This window comes from Vombatus ursinus, unplaced genomic scaffold (genome assembly GCF_900497805.2).
Source record: "Vombatus ursinus unplaced genomic scaffold, bare-nosed wombat genome assembly UNPS02014832.1, whole genome shotgun sequence".
NCBI classification, from domain to species: domain Eukaryota; kingdom Metazoa; phylum Chordata; class Mammalia; order Diprotodontia; family Vombatidae; genus Vombatus; species Vombatus ursinus.
Window position 1 is genome coordinate 16,538,132 of NW_020954610.1, and position 19,499 is coordinate 16,557,630.

A 19,499-nucleotide genomic window follows, 5' to 3' on the forward strand; every position below is an offset into this window, starting at 1 on the left:
CATACCCTTTGACCCAGCAACAGCACTTCTAGGGCTATATCCCAAAGAGATCACACAAATGGGAAAAGGAACTACATGTACAAAAATATTCATAGCGGCTCTTTCTGTGGTGGCAAAGAATTGGAAATTGAGAGGATGCCCATCAATTGCGGAATGGCTGAGCAAGTTGTGGTATATGAATGTGATGGAATACTATTGTACTATAAGAAATGATGAACAGGCTGACTTCAGAAAAACCTGGGAAGACTTGTATGGGCTGATGCTGAGTGAAGTGAGCAGAACCAAGAGAACATTGTACACAATAACAGCCACGTTGTGTGATGACTAATATTGATAAACTTAACCCTTCCTGGCAATACAAGGATCTAAGACACCTTTAGAGGACTTGTGATGGAAAATACTATCCACATCCAAAGAAAGAACTATGGAAGTTGAATTGCTATTTTTTTTTTCTCTTCTGTTGAGTTTTGTTTCCTCTTTCTGATGGTTCCTCCTATTGGTTTTAATTTTTACTTACAACATCATTAATGTGAAAATATGTTTAATATGAATGTAAATGTATAGCCTATATCATATTGTGCACCGTCTTGGGGAGGGTGGTGGGGAAGAAGGGGGAGACAAATTTTAAACTCAAAAGCATATGGAAGTGATTATTGATAAATCAAAATAAATTAAAAAAAACAAAAAAAAATTTGCCTCCTTGCACTACTATCTTCAGTTAACCCTGTGTGTTGCTCATACTTTGTGCATCTGTACATACATATCTGAGACCATGAGTTTTAATGTTGGATCTCTTCTTGGATTTTTGTCTTCTGTTATTGGTACTCTCTTTTGTTATTCTTCTAATTATGTTGTACATGCCACTAACTGTAGTACTAGGTTTATCAGATCTATGGGAGCAGTTTTTTCTCTTCCATTTATCTCTGCAGCTTTTGATAAGAGTCACAAGGTTCTATGAATGAATATCGTTTTCAGTCCTCGTAGGCCCTAATGTTTTAAACCATTTATTATTCCAATATGAACCCCATTTTCAGACCTCAATGTTTCCATGGGGGCTCTACTCCCAAAAATAACATTACCACCTTACTATTTTCTTATGTACACTCATTTCTGTAATTTGCACTATCTGCAAGTTCTACAAAAAGACATTATTTCTAGGTAACATCTGAAGTATGGAGACACCATCTTGAGGGATCTCATGATTATCTACACTGACCAAAAGAATCTGGAGCATCTTCAGATTGCCCTTCAGCTCAACTAGCATTATTTTTTAAATCACATTTAATTATATCATCACCTAAATTCCAATATATCTTAATTGTGAGCAAGCTAATAAGCTGTCATGAAAATTGGAATGTGGACACCCACCTACTTGCTACTGTGTGACCTCAGGGAAATCTCATCATTCTTCTGATTGCATTTCCTTGAACTTCAGTTTCCAAATCTGTAAATGAGGAGGCTGTACTAAACAATCTTAGGTCCCTTCCCACTCAAAATCTATAACTGACAGACTGGCTGATTCATCACAGGCCTTTAGTGATTAGTAACAAATTTAGCTTTTAAATTCACAAGTTTTGCATTGCAGGATGATAGACTGACAGCTTTTGGATAAGCAAAAGATTATTCAGGAATTTTTGAGCTTTTACTTCTTTCTTTGGACACTAGTTTTTGTCTTTTTTAACCTGTAGTGGATCATGTGGTATAGTAGAAAGAACACTAGATTTAGAGTTAGATGACCTGGGTTCAAATCCCAGTTCCACTATTTACTAATTGTGAGACACTGAGCAAGTCACTGCACCTCCCCAAGGTTAGATTTCTTATCTGTAAAATGAGGGTTTTGGAATCTAAGGATTCCTTTCAGTTTATAGGATCATAGACTTTAAATCCCATAGTCTTTTAATTTTTATTCTCAGTGATTATATAATCTTTTGTAGCATTTTCATTTATGGATAACATATACAAAATACATCAAATAACAAAAAATATTTCAAAGAAACACCTTCACTTCCAGTTCTTCAGATTTCACCCCAAATGGAACCAAAGCTGCATAGATCAGTGCTAGGTGATGAAGTGTTTTTCCTGTAAGACAGTACCTAAAATAGAGCTCTGTTATTCATTTGTCATCCAAATATAATTGTCAAAATGCTGTAGAAAACATTTCTGTATATTATAATATTATCAGAATCTTCTTATTAAGGAAAGATTAAAAATAGTATCTAAAATTAATTCTAGTTCTACCTAACCAGGATTTTCTATGAGGCATCTCACATATTTCTCCAGCATTGTTTTCCCAGTGGGTAAGGATAAAGGGGTCTGGAAAATAATAATTCAATAGGCATCTTCTTAAATCTTGCTACTTATAACAATATTTTTGTGTGTTATACATGTATAGGTCCTTCTGGGAACACATATCAAAGACAGGATCTCTTCCCTAATCTATATTTCCCTGTGCCTCTCTCTGTATATGTGGATAAATGAATAGGGCGGGGGGGGAGGCAGGAAGTAGAAATAGGGAGAAGAGAAAGAGAGAGAGGAAGAGAGGGATGTAAGGGGGAAGAGGTGGAGAGATGGAGAAGGGAGGGAAGAAAGAGAGACAGAGGGAGGGAGATGGATAAAAAAGAGAAAAGGGAGAGATGGAAAGAGGGAGGGGAGAGAGAGAAAGAAGAGGGAGGTGGGGAGAAAGAGAGAGGAGAAAGGAGAGAGACAGAGACAGAAAGAGACAAATGATTTACTTGAAGTCAAACACTACTTAAGAAGTAGAACTGAGGATAAATACCTTTATATGATCTGTTTTATATGTCTAGCCACCATCATCCCATAAGTTAGCATATTGGAGTAGATAAGGTGAGAGCCAGAAAGAAAGTTAGTAGGGGGAAAATCACAGAGGCAAGGTCAGTGAAGTCAAGGCTCATTCTGATGTCAACATCCTCTCTCAAGGTGAACATCTAGACATGGCTTTCTAATTCTTTAATTAAGTATACACTATACTGTAAATTATTTGTTAGGTTGGTGAATTTAATAGGGGGTTGCCTTTATTTAAAATTACTTTTGTGTTAGGGAAACAAATATAGAAAGTCAAAGTAATTATAAGTATTTTAAAATTAACTTCTATTAAAGTTCCAGCTGTTTAATATTGATTTACACCAAAATTAATGTAATGAAGCAGGGAAAGCCCGTTTTCTCTGCCTTGTGGACCAGCACAGAATTTTGGCTCTGATAATCATGGCCCTGAACATGAGAAATGCAGTGGGGAAATGAGAAATTATGTGAAAAACTTAATACAAACAAAATGAGCAAGTATAATGATTTCAGAAACATGACATTAGAGCAGTAATACTGAATAATAACTTAAAGAAATATAACATCTTATTAATTTACCCCATCCCACTAAACTTGTCAAAGAAAATATTTTACATTATAACATGTCAGCACAGAAGGAAATTGTTTACCTACTCTGAATTCAGTCTCTCCTTGGAGTACAAAATGACCCAACAGTAGCTGTACTGGATTGATAATGCTATCAATTTCAAAATGAAGTTATCTGATGCCTTTTCATAATTCAGTTCTTCCAGACCCTACCAAAAAAAACCAAAACAAAACAAAACATAAAATGTTCATGGATTTGAATACTTTTTTTTTTTTTTACTAAATTGTTGGTATTGCTTTAAGACTTGATGTAAATTCCTTTGAGTATATAGACTTACAATCCTGCAACAGTTAAAATGAGATAGACTGAGGCACAAAGTATGTGCCTCATGAGCATACTATTTATTGGTAAATTGACGCTTTATTAATGAATTCATTAGTAAATATAGTAAGAGAGTTTGAGTAAGCCCCCACACCAGAAGTCCTAGTCCTCCTTGAACACCCTACATATCCTATAGTTTTGGAGAGTACAGAAAATAGGAAGACCAGTATCATAGATGGAAGAAAATATGATTAGATGGAAATCTGGGAATGAGGGATAGCAACAACCCCCTCTTTACCTCCTGTGACTATAAAATGTTGATTGTTTGAATTTGGCTGCATCTGCAAGGACAGAGATAACAAACCAGACATCCTTAAGGCCAGATTGGCGGTGTAAAGATACTAGACTAGACTCTCAGTATTCACCTGCTTCCTTCAAAGGTAACAAGTTTGCTTGACTCAAGAATAGAACAGTGATTAATAAGAGAACTGGATTTCTAAACTTAACTCATTACAAGCTCGCTAAATTCTGACCTGACTTCAGAGGCAAAGAATCATGACTTAGGCAGTTACAGGAAAAAAAAATCAATTAACTGCAAATAGGATCAATAAAAAAAAAGACACAGAATCAATCTGATTATTTCAATCCCAATGTAATAATTAACATCGAAGGCATTAGGAAAAAAGACATGAGCAGAAGTCTTCTCATTTTTGAAAATGCGGCTCACAGTCTAACTAGATCCTAGACTTCAAGAAAGGAACTCTGCTGAGGGGTATGTATGGTTGGATTATTTCAGAATACAATTAAATATTTGTTTGGTGACCTATAGGAAAATCTGGATTTTTTGCATTTTGAGAGGTATAAAGGAACGTAGCAATCATTTGTCTTTCCCCAAAACTCTATTTGGTGTCCTGACATAATGAGGATTTGCTCAGGTTGCTTTGTGGAGTTAGTCTAAATTTATTTATCTGTTTATGAGCTAAGAAATTTTGGGAGTCACACCCTACCCTGCCAATAACTGAGTTAAGAGGAAACAGTTTAGCAGGAGCTAGGTACAGAAGTGAAAACTAGCTCTGCTGGAATCCCAGTAGGTAGAGAAAAGAAGCATCATCATTTGGGGACTAGTTGCAGGAAAGCAAGTGTATCTAAGTTAGCACTAAGGGTCAGTTAGGATTCATGATTGTTGAAACTAGCTAAAGCTTTATGAAGCAGAACTGTACGGACTTGGGACTAGCCTAAAGTACAGATTTTTTAATGAAGCCAACCATACTATTGAGATTGTTTTTCAGGAATTTTTTTTCTGGTAAATTATATGACTCTGTATAGCCTGGCCATAGGGCTAATATTGAAAGGAGGAAGGAGAATGTATTATTAACATTTTTTCTAGGGGAAGTGGAATATATCTTGACTATCTCTGGACACATGAAAATTTACTGCATAAGTATATTTTTCCCTAAGTCACTTGCAACTACCTCTCTGGATTTCATTTTCCTTATCTGTAAAGAGATTATATATTATTATCAGGAATGTAAGGTTTATTTAATAGATACTGAAAAAGTTTTTGTCAAAGGGCAAATACTAGCTATCTAAAACCTATAGCCAACATTATATGTGACTGAAAAAGGTTAAAGACCTTTCCAGTAAGTTAAGGAATAAGGCTAGGATGTTCAGTATCATCACTATTATTTAGTATAGTTCTATAAACACTATAGTAATGACAAGAATAAGAAACTGAAGGAATAAGCATAGGCAAAGAGAAAAAAAAGTTACTACTTTTTGCAAAGGATAAGATAGTTCAGCTAGAGAACCTTAAGGTCAATTTTGTTTATACTATAAAAAAGAAGATAAAATTAAACAATGAAATTATAAGGCTTAACCTCAGAGTGAACCAGTGTGAACATGTTGCTATATTTCACCCTCTAGACCAGTATTTCTCAACCACAGCACCTTTGTCCACAAAAAATGAATGAAAACAAACAAAATCAAGCTTATTTAGTGCCCACTATGTGCCAGGAGCTGTGCTAAGCACTTCATAAATATTTTTTCATTTGATCCTCACAAGGTACATGCTGTTATTATCTCCATTTTACAATTTAGGAAACTGAGGCAAGACAGAGATTAAATGACTTGTCCAGGGTCACATAGCTAGTAAGAGTCTGAGACTGAATTTGAACTCAGATCTTCATGACTCTAGGCCCAATGTTCTATCCACTGTGACTAGAAGCCAAAATTTTTACTACCAAATTTATAAATAAACTTATGTGAGCAGCCAGGGCCTCCCTAACATGGCTACTTCTAGGTCTATTACAATCAAGGGGTAACTAACTATCTCAGTCAGCTCACAGGCCTTTATCTCCACTGAATCTTTCTGACTAAGCCAGAATAACATGCTTAAAGCAGAATATAAAATGAGTAACAAGGCATCAATCAAGCTGCAAGTACTTACTATCATTTCCTAAAGCCTCTCCTATGACTAGATTGTACTTCTCATCCCATTCTACTAGTATAATTAACACAGGAGGGACACAAGCAGTTTTATTCATACTTTTACAGAATTTAGTGCCCAAAAGCAGGTCTGCCAGGTGACTCTCTTATTTCTGTTCCTTATTGCTGGCTTTTCTCCCTACTTTTAAAAATTTATTTTTAAAATTCTGGACTTAACAAACACTAAATAAAATCAGCATTTCCATACACTAAGCACAACAAAAAAGAGGATTGATTGTATATAAAATTGTGAGTCTCCATGTACAGCTTGCTTTTCTTTTTAAGTATATATAGATTCAACATATAACTTTCAAAGCTGTTCTGCTTGTCTATGCTTCCTTTTAGTCTTCCTTTCATTCTATTTTGTGCATCTAAAAATGTTTTAATGACTCTTCCTTTCTTTTGGAGCAACCCTATTGCTAGTCCTATTTTTACCACAATTTTCTTTTTTAAAAAGTGTTTTATTAATATATTTTGTCTTTACATCAGTCATTTCACTCTCCTCTACCCCCAGCCTCAACCCTCATTGATGAAGAAAAACAAATAAGGAAAAACATCTAATACAGTGATCGTATCTGACAATGCATGCAATATTTTGCATCAGTAGTTCCCCGTCTCTTTGCTATGCGAAAGTGGTGGTGGTGGGGTGGGGGTGGGGATATGCTTCATTGCCTGTTCTCTAGCTCTTTCATTTTAAAAAAGTTATTTATTTTCTAATTAATAAGCATTTATTTTCTCTCCCTCTCACCTCCCTCCCCCATTGGAAAAGAAAAAAGAAAAAAAGCAAAATCCTTGTAAAAAATATGCATAGTTAAGCAAAAGAAATTCCCACATTGATCTTGCTCAAAAATGTATGTGTCATTCTGCGTCTTGAATCCATCACCTCTCAGAAGATGGGTAGTACACTTCTTCATTTGTCTTCTAGAATCATGATTGGTCACTGCATCGATAAGGGTTCTTATGTTTTTCAAAGTCATTTGTCTTTATAATGTTACTGGATTAACTTGTTTTCTGGTTTTGCTCACTTCATTCTTCATTAGTTCATACAAGTCTCTCCAGCTTTCTCTGAAATCATCTTTTTTGTCATTTCTTATAGGACAATAATATTCTATTACATTCATATATTATACTGTGTTCAGTGAAAGAGATAGTTTCAATTTACACAGTTGAATTGCTTTTTTTTCTTTCCAATCGGAGGGAGAGAAAAAGCAGGGGACAACTAACAATATTGTATACATTGTCAGATATAGTCACCGTATTAGATGTTTTTCCTTAATTACTTTTCTTTGTCACAAGGGAAGGTTGAGTCTGGGGGTGGGGGTGAAGGTGATATAACTTTGATGTAAAGACAAAATGCATCAACAAAATATTTTTAAGTGGAAAGGAGAAAAGAAAAATAACACTAATAAAGGTGGCTGGAATGAGATGGAGTTCCTGGCTGTTTATGCTTGTTTAGTGTAGTTGCAAGAACATGGAAGATTTAACTCCCTCCTCCCCCTTCTCTTTTCCGTGCAGTCTTAGATGATTTTTATATAATTTTTTAAGTTGTTTCTAATCCCTGATTGGTTTATATAAAACTATGGTTGAGCATAACTTCTTTGTGATTTGCTCTGTTTTTTAAAATCTGAAAACATGGGGGCTGCAATGGAGGAGCCAGTAAAGGGTTTGTGTACAGAAATAAAAGAGTCTCTTATTGTCAGAGGCTTAAGGAAAAGGAATTTTTTTCTTTTTCCTCCTGCTCCTCCCCTCTAGTCTTCCATACTCTTCTCCTCTCCCCCTGGCTCCCAACCCCAATACATACTAGGAGCTGAACTGAATGGGAGAGAATAATATGTTTTTTATTTTATTAGTAATTCTTATAAGCTCTTCAATATAGAAGTAGATGAATCATGTAATTGGGACTATTCACCTTTAGGCTATTGAGTCATGAGGCAGTTGGGTGGCATAGGATGATAAGATACCCTAGTGATGCTTTAGGCATCCGGAGTAAGGGGCAGAAGGGCCAAAGGAAGATCACACCACCTGGAGCCATTCAAAGTACTCTAAGAAGAGGAGCCCAAACTCTCTCCCCACCGTCAAATTCTGAAGCGGAGGGGCAGAAGGGATGGAATCTAAAGCCCCACAGCTAGCACTACCTGATGGCTACCCTGATGTTAGTCAGTTACTTCTCTAATGTGTTTTCTTCACCTTTGCCTGAACAATCTTTCTAATATACCACTTTCAGCATGCCATTCCTTTATTTGAAAACTTTCAGTAGCTTCTCACTATCTAAGAAACAAAGTTATTCGTCATGCTGGCACAATAGGATCTTTGCAAGCTGGCTCTCATCTACTGTTCCAGTCTGATTTTATACTCTCCCCCTTCATGTACTTCTACATTCTGGTGGGCCAGAGGAGATTGCTGCTCTAGTTCCCCTTTCTCATAGTACTCTTCACTTTCATGGGGTACTGATTCCTGCCCTTGTCTATACTTGGAAATGGCCTGTCCTTTACACTTCAGTCTCTTAGGTCACTCCCTTGTTTAAAAGTCCAGCTCAGGTGCCACCTTTTCAAGGAAGCCTTACCAATTCTACCCCTTCCCCTAGAGGAACAGAGTTGCTTTCTCCTCAAATTTTTTTCACAGTGCTCCTTTGCTCTCATTTCACTATTCCTTTTGTCATAGTTATTTGTGTACACTTTTAAACCTCCTTTAGAGCACAGTCTGGGTCAATCAATCAACATTTATTAAGCATCTACTATGTGCAGGCACTGTGCTAAGTGCTGGTGATACAAAGAGGCAAAAAGACAAGTCACTACAAAAGCTTACAATCTAATAGGGGAGACAACATGCATACAAATATATACAAACCAGTTATATACAGGATAAATAGGAAATAATTAAAAGAGGGGAAGCACTGGAATTAAACAGGGTTAGGGAAAGCTTCCTGTAGAAGGTGGGATTTTAGCTGAGACTTAAAGGAAGCCAGGAAGATCAGTAGTTGGAGCAGAGAAGGGAGAGAATTCCAGACATGGGGGACAGTCAGAGAAAATGCCCGTAGCTGAGAGATGGAGTGTCTTGTTTGTGGAAGAGCAAGGAGACCAGTGTCACTGGATGGAAGAATACGAGTCAGGGAGCAAGGCTAGAAAGGTAGGAAGGGGTTAGGTTATGAAGGGCTTTGAATGCTATGAAGAAGATTTTGTATTTAATCTTGGAGGCAATAAGGAACTCCTGGTTTAATGAACAGGGGAGTGACATAATTGGACCTGCACTTTAGGAAAATCACTTTGATGGATGAATGGAGGATGGACTGGAGTGGGGAGAAACTTGAGGCAAGCAGACCCATCAGCAGGCTATTGCAATAGACCTCATATAAGGTGATGAAGACCTGCATTAGAATGGTAGCAGTGTCAGAACAGAGAAGGGGGCATAGAGGAGACATGTTGCAAAGGTGAAATCAACAGGCCTTGGCAACAGATTGGATACAGGAGGTGAGAAAGTGAGGAATCTAGGATGAATTCTAGGTTTTAAACCTGACGGACTGGGAGAATGGTATTGTCCTCTACAGTTAAGGGGAAGGTAGGAGGGAGGGAGAATTAAGGTTGAAAGCTATAGAGTTCTGTTTTAGAACCTATCTTTGTATGCCCAGCCCTTAGAACAGTGCTGTGTATGCAATAGGTGCAGAATTGTAAGTGAAAGTAAGGGAAGGACAACTGAGGCTTTGCTCCAGGGCACTGACATCTGAGGATGACCTGGGTTTGTATTCCCTTTGCCTTTTGATATCTTCTGCTAACCTGCTCTGGACCAACATACATTGCAGATAAGCTCCTCTCCCAGGGCTTGCCAAGGTCATCCTCTTCCTCACCAAATGAATCTGCCCTAGGTACTACAACTGCAAGTTATGGTTTTGTATAGATTTTTATATGTGTTTGTTCAATTCAATTAAAATGACATTGGCCATAGAATTGAAACATACACACTAAATAAAAAATATAGTGACAACCAAATTATAACTACTCAAACAGAAAAGAGATCAGAAAAGAACAGAGATGGGGCAGGTAGGTTACACAGTAGATAGAGCACTAGCCTTGGAGTCAGGAAGACCTGAGTTCAAATCCAGCCTCAGACACATAACACTTACTAGCTGTGTGACTCTGAGCAAGTCACTTAACCCTAATTGCCTCACCAAAAAAAAAAAAGAACAGAGAGAAAACAAATTAAAATTTTGTTAAATTTCAAATTTAAAGTTGTTTTTAATTCTTTTTTTTAAAAAATAAATGTTAATAGCTCAGGTTTTGTGGTTCTATTTGAGTTTCAATTCCATATTGTTTTTCAATTTTTTACCTGTTGAGATATCAATTAATAAAAATTATTTAAAAAACAAACATCTCTCTCTCTCTCTCTCTCTCTCTCTCTCTCTCTCTCTCTCTCTCACACACACACACAAACACAACTGTATTTTGTTCTTTTTTGCCTTTTTAAATCCCCTTAAGGGAACTGACTTCTGTGAACTGAAAACTAGCTCTTTTTTCTCTTTTCAGCTAGACCTATTTGATAAAACAAATAAGTCCTTAGTGATCTATTGCCCTTTTCTTTGAAATAATCTTCTTTCACAGTCTCAATGAAAAACTAATAATGACACTATTATTAGACTTGGAGACACACAGATACATTATTTTCTTTTTACTTAAGTTTATTTTCTTGAGCACTTAGCCTTACCTGAATAATTATGGCTGTGCCCTCATCAACTGTCACCACCACATAACGATCCGTATCCCCAAACTGTTGTAAGGACTCACTGCAACATCTTTCCACTAAAGTTATATTGTAGCTGTAAAAACACAATTAACTTAGCTGAAATAGTGAAACTTCTAAGAGAAATTTAAGAAAATCTCTATTGCTTCAATGTTCATTACATTGCCCTTATTACATAATCACCATATCCACTCTATCCATTCTTAGTGGTTTGGGGCATGTATATTGGGATAGGAATAATTTTCTACCTTTGCAAAAATAAATAAAAAAGTATTCTTATGTATGTTATGCAAGTTTTTGAATCCAGAAGGATATTATTACATAAACCACAGAAAATATCTAGCATATTTGTACCTATGCTAAAATTAGGAAATCTGGGGCTTACTTGGATTCTAGTAGCTGAAGTATTTCTGGTGTGTTAAGCAGTCCTTCAGATGTGAGAAACACATACGGGATTTGAATTTCCAAAAGAAAACCACCAAATCTGTCCAGCGAGGCACTTTCTACATAAAAGAAAAATTTTACTTGTTTACATATATAAGTGGGTATATACAAACATATATAAATACACACATGCAATCTTTTGTTAAAACAGAAAAAATAATAGGGATTTGTTTCTGGATTATTCTTTTATTTAAAGAATATATACATTGAACATTTTCCTTAGGAAGACAGAAGGAAAATCTTTGAAACCTTTAAATATTCCTATTCTGGATTAAGAATAATTTTTAGTCCTTTTATGAAGGTCTAATATTTAAGAATAATGTCATTGGAGAAGGATCAATTCAGCTTTCACTGCTATGTATCAAAGATCCCAAAGATGTCATTAAGGTAACCAAATCTTCAGAACTAGTTTGGAATTCCAAGCCTTGGCTCTGATCTCCTATTTACACCTAAAGCGAGAGACAGTAAGACAATCACTTGGGGCAAGATCCATGGGTAGATAGAGTCTGTGATAGAGACAGAGTCCTGTATTTTGCAGCCCACAATGGGAAGCTGGGACTCATAATGATATGTTACTACCAGCATTTCAATCCTATTCCATAATAATTATTCAATGCTCTAGGATACCAGGATATGGTCAATTTAACTACTTTGGAATTGCCAACTTAATCATTTGAGTTACTGCTAAAGTAGGAAGGAGCCAATGTGACTGAGTTTGGTTTTAGATCCCTACCCAAAATATTTGTGGGTCACTGGTATTTGGTATCTATTAAATGGTCATTGCCCATTTAATGAGGATTGCTTAAAACAATATTAATTTAAAAATGCATTACACACAAACTAAATAAAAGGGTTCACTATCATAAACACAATTCATAAGTTTAATTAATTAAAGACTGAATTGCATTAGCAGGTCTATAGGAAGCCTTAGTGGCATGTTCTTTATACTTTTCTTAGGCATGTGGTGTTTATTAAACCTTCATTTTAAGCAATATAACAGAAAAGATTCAAAAAATATTTAGGGTATAAATCAAATAATAAATTTCAACCAGAATTAAGAAACTGGTAATTTAGGACTTTCCTTACTTTTAAAAACTCCATCTGGGAGAACTGTTTTAAAGGTCATATAAGGAATATCCAATTGTTTACAATGCTCAGTCCAGCAACAGTTTTCTACATAATTATATTCCACCATGAACGAGAATTCAGTCCAGGGAAAGTCAGGTCCAATTTGTCGATTATGTATGACCAGGCAGGAACACTTCTTGAGGCTAGAAGAGGCAAGAAAACAGCATTAAAATTATGAGTTTATCAATGGAATGGGTAAATTTAAATACACCTCACTGAGAATGCTAGCTTGATGACAGTAAAGGGTCATGATTCCTGGCTGTTTCATTCCCTAATCCCATGTGTCTACTAATCTAGGAAAAGCACCAGTACAATTTCTGTTTAATTTACTGTCCAATTTGGTTTTCCTCTTTTCCTGTTCCTCCTTAGATGCTGTGATATCCCCCTGTGAAGTAAAGAACAATAGCCTATTTTTATGTTCTGAAATGCAGAGAACCCATATTACTTTTTTCTGGTTTTCCCCAAACACTACCAATATCTAGCAGAAAAATCATAATCAGAAATTCTTCTATAATTGTTCAAAAATCTCATCCTTTTAAAACTGACAATATTGCACTGCTTGACAACTTTGGAAATGTTACATCTACACATATCTATGTAGAAAGAGGATTACTGAATAATTTTAGAAAACAGATCAATTTTAGAAAACATATTACAGTTCTGCTTTCCCATCTGACTTCATTTAAGGTAGTGACTATATTAATTATAATTTTCTATTGCCACTTGCTCAACTGCTAGCACAATCCTGAATTTTTAGCAATTACAAAATAAAATGTGTTTTCGGTTACAAATTGTTTCCATTTGTATTATTATATATTTCCATTTAGTTATTTGTATCTTGAATATTATTGAAATAGCCATTGCTACAGGAGATAAACATATATGTGTTTTGAATTATTTGGTCCAAATATACTTTACTTTTTTTTTTCTTATTTCCATGTCATGAAATAAAGCAGAGCTAATGAGCAAATTGTTTTTACATAAATTAGCTTGTATCAGTGGCCCACTGATATATACCTTTCAAATGGGTATTGTTTCTTCCATCAGCAAATGCCAGTTGTTCATGTTAGAGAAGAAGACTATGGAAGGATTTTTAATTAGGCCTTATCCTATGGTTGGGGATCATATCCTTACCTGTGGGTATTCTGCACAAAGGAATATAAATTTTGATCACTGAAACCTAGCAAGATATCTTGGGATTTACAGGCCAGGTTTCTTTTTTATGGACTACATGCCTTAAATCCAAATCATTCTGGCTCTCATAGATTGGCCAACAATAGTTCCCAGACCAAGCCTCACTTGGTTTCTGATGGCTCAGTGTGAGAGTAAATAACAATTGTTTCTGTTTTGGCCAGAAACTCTGAGGGTCTTCCTCTCCCAGATTGATTTTTTAAGAGACCATTCTTTACCTTATTTTTGCCTAGCCTAAATCACTGAATGGGTGTTGCTTCAGACAAACTGAGACGGGAAAGATCTTAGCTTAAAAAGGCTAAGGTCTCTCACTACATTCGGAGCTGTCTCCAGTCATCCTAATCTATATCTGGATATCTATATGTGTCACTGGACCCAGATGGCTCCTGAGGAGAGGGTAAGGCTGCTGACTTTGCACAGCTCTGCCTCACTTAAATCCAATTCACGTGTAAGTCATTATATCACCTTCCTGATATTATGGTCCTCTTCCAGAACAAAAAGCAAGCAACAGCAATCCTATGGTTAGACATAACTGAAAAGACTACATCTATTTATAACTTTATGTCTCTCAAGGTATATGAAAGTTTCCCCATAGTGAGTGAACATTGCATTTTTTTAACATTTTAAAATTAATTCCACTAAATCTAATTTTTCTATAACTATGACTGAAAAACATTAATTTAGCCAGGTATAATATAGAATTTTGAAATGTAAATCTGAAAGTATAGCAGAAGTGGAGATTGGAAAGGACTTGACCAATGAAAAAAGAGCTGAGGTCTCTATGAAAATAACTGAGTAGCCTTCTCCCATGTTGTGTGAGCTCCAGGTATAAGAGAAGGAGAACCAGGAGAACGGACAGAGGCTTTGCAGAGTCATGCTGGGCTGAGGCAGGGGCTGCAATGCTCTAGCTAATGCCAGGGTGTGGCACATTCATGAGTGCTGTTCCCTTGAATACACAAAGCTATTAGCTCAACAACTTTGGCCTACATTTCTACTTCAGTTACACACAGGAAGGTTCATACCTTTCATCATGTCATTGCCCATCAGTGTGCTACTTTCATGATAAAAAACATTGAAATCCCTTTTTCTGATCACAGTCTTCTAACATTCCATCTGTCCCTATGTCTCACTCCTACCAAATCCATTCTCTCACTCTCACCTGCACTCTCTCTACTCCTTGATATTTCACCAGACTATCAACCCCTACTCTATCTGTACTCTCTTCCCTCACAAACTTGAATTCTTAGTGAATTCTTTGCATTTCAACTCTACACTCTACTGTCAAATTTTTTGTTTCCTTGCTCCATCCCCACATACAACTTGCCAAACCCCAAATTTGGATTGCTTTTACCTTTCTCCACTCCTACTCATGTGCTGTTGAATGGAGCTAAAGGAAGTCTTATAATCATGTTGAATGAAGCTACTACAAATTTATATTATCTAATCTTTTATGATATTTAATCCCAACTGGTGAAAATTATCAAAAAGGTAATCTTTTTACTCTTCTTTACTGAGTCTCCTTCCTATCCTCAACAGCAATCGTTCTGAACCTTTACTTATCCCCTCAAACCTCTAGCAGCAACCCCTCCTCTCATAGTAACATATGAAATCCTTGCTTTATGCTTTACTGAAAATGCAGGTTGTCCACTAAGAACTTCTTCCCCTTGCCCCTACCTCATTTGACAACCTCTGTTCCTCATATGACAATCATTCCCTGGACATCATCCTTCACAATTTCCTCTTTTACTTGAGTACCCAGATTTTCCAATGTAAAGTTTAATCTTTCATTTTTTTTAATTTAATTTTTATTGATATTTTTTACTCTTACATCACCTAAATTTCCAGATCTTTGCTACCACAAAAAGTGTTTCTATGTACATTTTGGTGTATATGGAAACTTACATTTTAATCAATGACCTCCTTGGGCTTTATACTTTATAGTAGAATATATGAATCAAAGAGTAATGACTTTTTAGTTACTTTATTATGTAATTCCAAACTGGTTGTACTAATTCACAACTCCACTAACAATGCATTAGTGTGCCTATCTTTACACAACCCTTCCAACATTGACTATTTACTTTTTTTTGTCATTTTTGCCAGTTTTCTAGGTGTGAGATGGGACCTCAAGGTTGTTTTGATTTTCACTTTTCTTATTATTAGTGAACCAGAGGATTCTTTCATATGGTTGTTAATAGTTTACAATTCTTTTAAGAACTGTTTACATCCTTTGATCATCCTCTTTAATAGTTATTGGGGTTTTATTCATAGTAATCAAAGTACTCTTTAGATTTTCTTTCATGAAAGATTACAATCAATGAGAAGTGATATTACAGATATCTCAGTAATTATAGCAGTGATGAAAACCCCCAGAATTACTTAATTTTCAGGCATCCAACTCTGATTTTTTTTCATTAAAAACAAGGTCTCTCTAATCATTTGGTGGACTAGAATGTAACATAAGGTCTGTTGTATGGCAACCAGGTGGTTCAGTGGATGGAGTGCTGGGTCTGGAGTCAAGCAGACCTGAGACCAAATAAGGCCTCAGATACTTACTAGCTTTGTAACTCTGGGCAAATCATTTAACCTCTGTTCACTTTAGTTTCTTCAACTGTAAAATGGGGATAACAATAGTACCTACCTCTCAGTATTGTTGTGAGGATCAAATGATTTGTATAGTGCTTGCACAGTATCTGGCTCATAGTAGGTCCTATACAAATGCTAGCTATTGTCGTCACAAACAATTTCTAAACAGCAAACTAGGAAAATCCCCAAAGATTATTCTCTGGAAATAATCTCCAAGAGTGGTACACCATTGCTATTTTCTTACCCAATCTGAATACAGAAAAAAGTGAAGATCACCTTGAAGGCCACTTGACATATATCTGATTTCCCTTTTGGACTTGAATATTTTGAAATTATTAGCCATAGGATAATATGGATAAAGAACAACAGATACTGATTAAAGAGTCAACCATCCATAAAAAAATAAATTTGACTCACCCATTTAAAACATCATTGGATTCCAGTAAAACTTTTCTTTTTGCAGAAGATAAAGAAATACATCCTAAACCTGACTTGGCAAGAAAATGGAAAATAAACATTTTTCAATGTTCTTAATTTTATATACTTCTTTCTAAAGTGACATAAAATGACTTCATTTAACTACCAAGAAATACATTTGATGATATCTCCAAAAAGGCTACTTCTCTGTGAGAGCTCAAATGATTTTTTAAAAAGGATTTAGAGTGTTGTTGTTGTTGTTTTTAGCACTCATACAACAGAAAACGTATGACACAGGTTATATATCTGGCATATGTATATGTTTTAAACAAGACAGTTTTTACTTTTTGAATCTCAGTGGAATTGAAATACTTAATTTTAAAATATCCATATTAAACATCTACCATTTGTGTAACTAAGCCCATCTCATTAGAAAATCATAATGAAATTTCTCCCCCTTCAAATAGGAAGTCTGAATATAATTGTAACACCCAATTCTAGGTAACAACTTGTACTCACACTGGTTGAGTTGAGTTCCCCTAGAGAGTGGTTACTAACTATATATTTTAATTTCAATAGAATTTAGTGGGGATATTAGTATTTACTTTAAGAGCCCTATTTTATTTTTCACCAGAGTATACAGAAAAACATACTTTAAAATATACTAGCCCAGAGAAAGAACTGATGGAGTCTGAATGCAGATGGAAGTATACTATTTTCTCATTTTTCTTTCATTTTTTTTCCCTTCTGGTCTGTTTCTTCTTTCACAACATGATTAATATGGAAATATGATTTACATGATTGCACATATATAACCTATATCAAATTGCTTACCTTCTTGGGGGGGGTGGTGAGGAAAGGAGGGAGAAAATTTGGAACTCAAAATTTTTAAAAATTGAATGTTAAAAGTTGTCTTTATATGTAATTAGGAAAAATAAAATATTATGAAAAAATAAAAAATATACCAGCATATGCACATCTCATTAATTCTTATAGGACAACATTTAAATATAAGAAATGCTGATTGTAGGGATGGCAAACTATCTACTATATCATAGTGTAATCACCTGTAGAATGCAAAAGAGTGGCATGCTAGGCACATAGTATGTGTGTAATCAGTTCTTTCTGAGTGGATTTGATGGTTTGGATCCAGAAAAATCGAAAGAAAATGCATGTAGTCTCTTTCCACATAATCTCCTCAGGTTTACTCATATTATTTAAAGTCCTGATTTGATGTATTGATTTATTAATTACATATGCAAACATATTAGCTACTTGTTAAATGCACTGATTAAGAGCTTGTAAACTCCAGAAAGATGGAGGCGTGTATTAACTTTATAATATTACACAAGAGAAAAAGCCTAGCCAGTAGTAACCAAAGATTGAAAAAGTTGAAAGAAACAATTTTCAGCTGTTTAGTCAATGTTTTTGTGTCAGTAGACCAAGCCCAAAAAGGACCCCAAGATGCAAGATGAGAAAATATTGAGATCAGGAAGACAACATGATACCTAAGTTAGTAAAAGCCATCCATTAGAAGTAATAGTTTCAGGAATAACATCCTACAGTGTGATTTGGAGACACATTGCTATGAAAGTAAGATATTTTGCTATATATCAGATACAGAGCTATAAACACACACACATATATATGTATATACACACAAATACGCACACACGTATTATATTACTTCAACACTTTAAAATCTGTAATTTTGTCACTGTAAGCATCTCCCTACACCAGTGCAGACTGCAACCCATATTACTTACTAGGTAGTCTTCAAAAATTGATATGGCAAAACAACAAAATCCCCTGCAGTCTACTTGATGAAAAGCCTCTCTGAATTCAGCTAGACTGCTGCACAGCACACACGCAGTCCAACCATGGGCCCCCAACTCAAAGTCTTTTCAATGGGGTAGATGCTGCTAGAGCTTGTGTTCCACTGTTGCACCTTCTGAGAACCCAGGGACTATTTCCACACCAAGACAAAGCATTAGCACGGCTCTTAGTAGAGTCTGTAACTGCTGAGTGTAAGGAAGGAGTTAGTGTTTCTTTCTTTTTTCTTTTTTTAAATAATTAATTTATTTATTTTTAGTCATCAACATTCATTTCCATAAAATTTTGAGTTTTAAATTTTCTCCCTCTCCCTTTCCCTCTCCCCACCTAAGATGGCATGTAATCAGATACAGGCTCTACTTATACATTAATATTAAATATATTTTCCCATTAGTCACGATGTAAAGAACAATTAGAACTAATGGGAGGAACCACATGAATGAAGCAAGAAAACAAAACAACAATGGAAAAGAAGAGCAAATAGTATGCTCCCATCTGCATTCAGACTCCATAGTTCTTTCTTTGGATGTGGATAGCATTTTCCATCATGAGTCTTTTCGAGTTGTCTTAGATTCTTGTATTGCTGAGAAAAGCCAAGTCTATCAAAGTCAGTCATCGCACAACGTGGCTGTTACTGTGTTAAGTGTTCTCCTGATTCTGCTTATTTCCCTTAGCATCAATTCATACAAGTCTTTCCAGGTTTTTCTGAAGTCTGCCTGCTCATCATTTCTTACAGCACAACAGTATTCCATTACATTCATATACCACAACTTGTTTAGTCATTCCCCAATTGATGTGCATCCCCTCAATTTCCAATTCTTTACCACCACATATAGAGCTGCTAGAAATAGTTTTGTACATGTGGGTCCTTTTCTCATTTTTATGATCTCTTTGGGGTACAGACCTGGAAGTGGTATTGCTGAGTCAAAGGGTATGCACAATTTTATAGTCCTTTGGGCATAGTTCCAAATTGCTCTCCAGAACGGTTGGATCAGTT

At 35.6% G+C, this 19,499-nt stretch overlaps 1 protein-coding gene across 1 annotated transcript in view; it reads right to left on the bottom strand.

Moving 5' to 3' along the window:
- Positions 1 to 19,499, bottom strand: part of SHOC1 (shortage in chiasmata 1) — a 116,671-nt gene that overhangs the window by 28,635 nt on the left and 68,537 nt on the right. The window contains exons 14-18 of the mRNA XM_027839174.1: positions 12,434 to 12,618; positions 11,289 to 11,406; positions 10,868 to 10,979; positions 3,454 to 3,575; positions 2,000 to 2,093 (exon numbers count right to left, since the gene is read on the bottom strand). Of these exons, the coding sequence (XP_027694975.1) occupies positions 2,000 to 2,093; positions 3,454 to 3,575; positions 10,868 to 10,979; positions 11,289 to 11,406; positions 12,434 to 12,618 (631 nt within the window). The remainder of the gene's footprint in view (positions 1 to 1,999; positions 2,094 to 3,453; positions 3,576 to 10,867; positions 10,980 to 11,288; positions 11,407 to 12,433; positions 12,619 to 19,499) is intronic.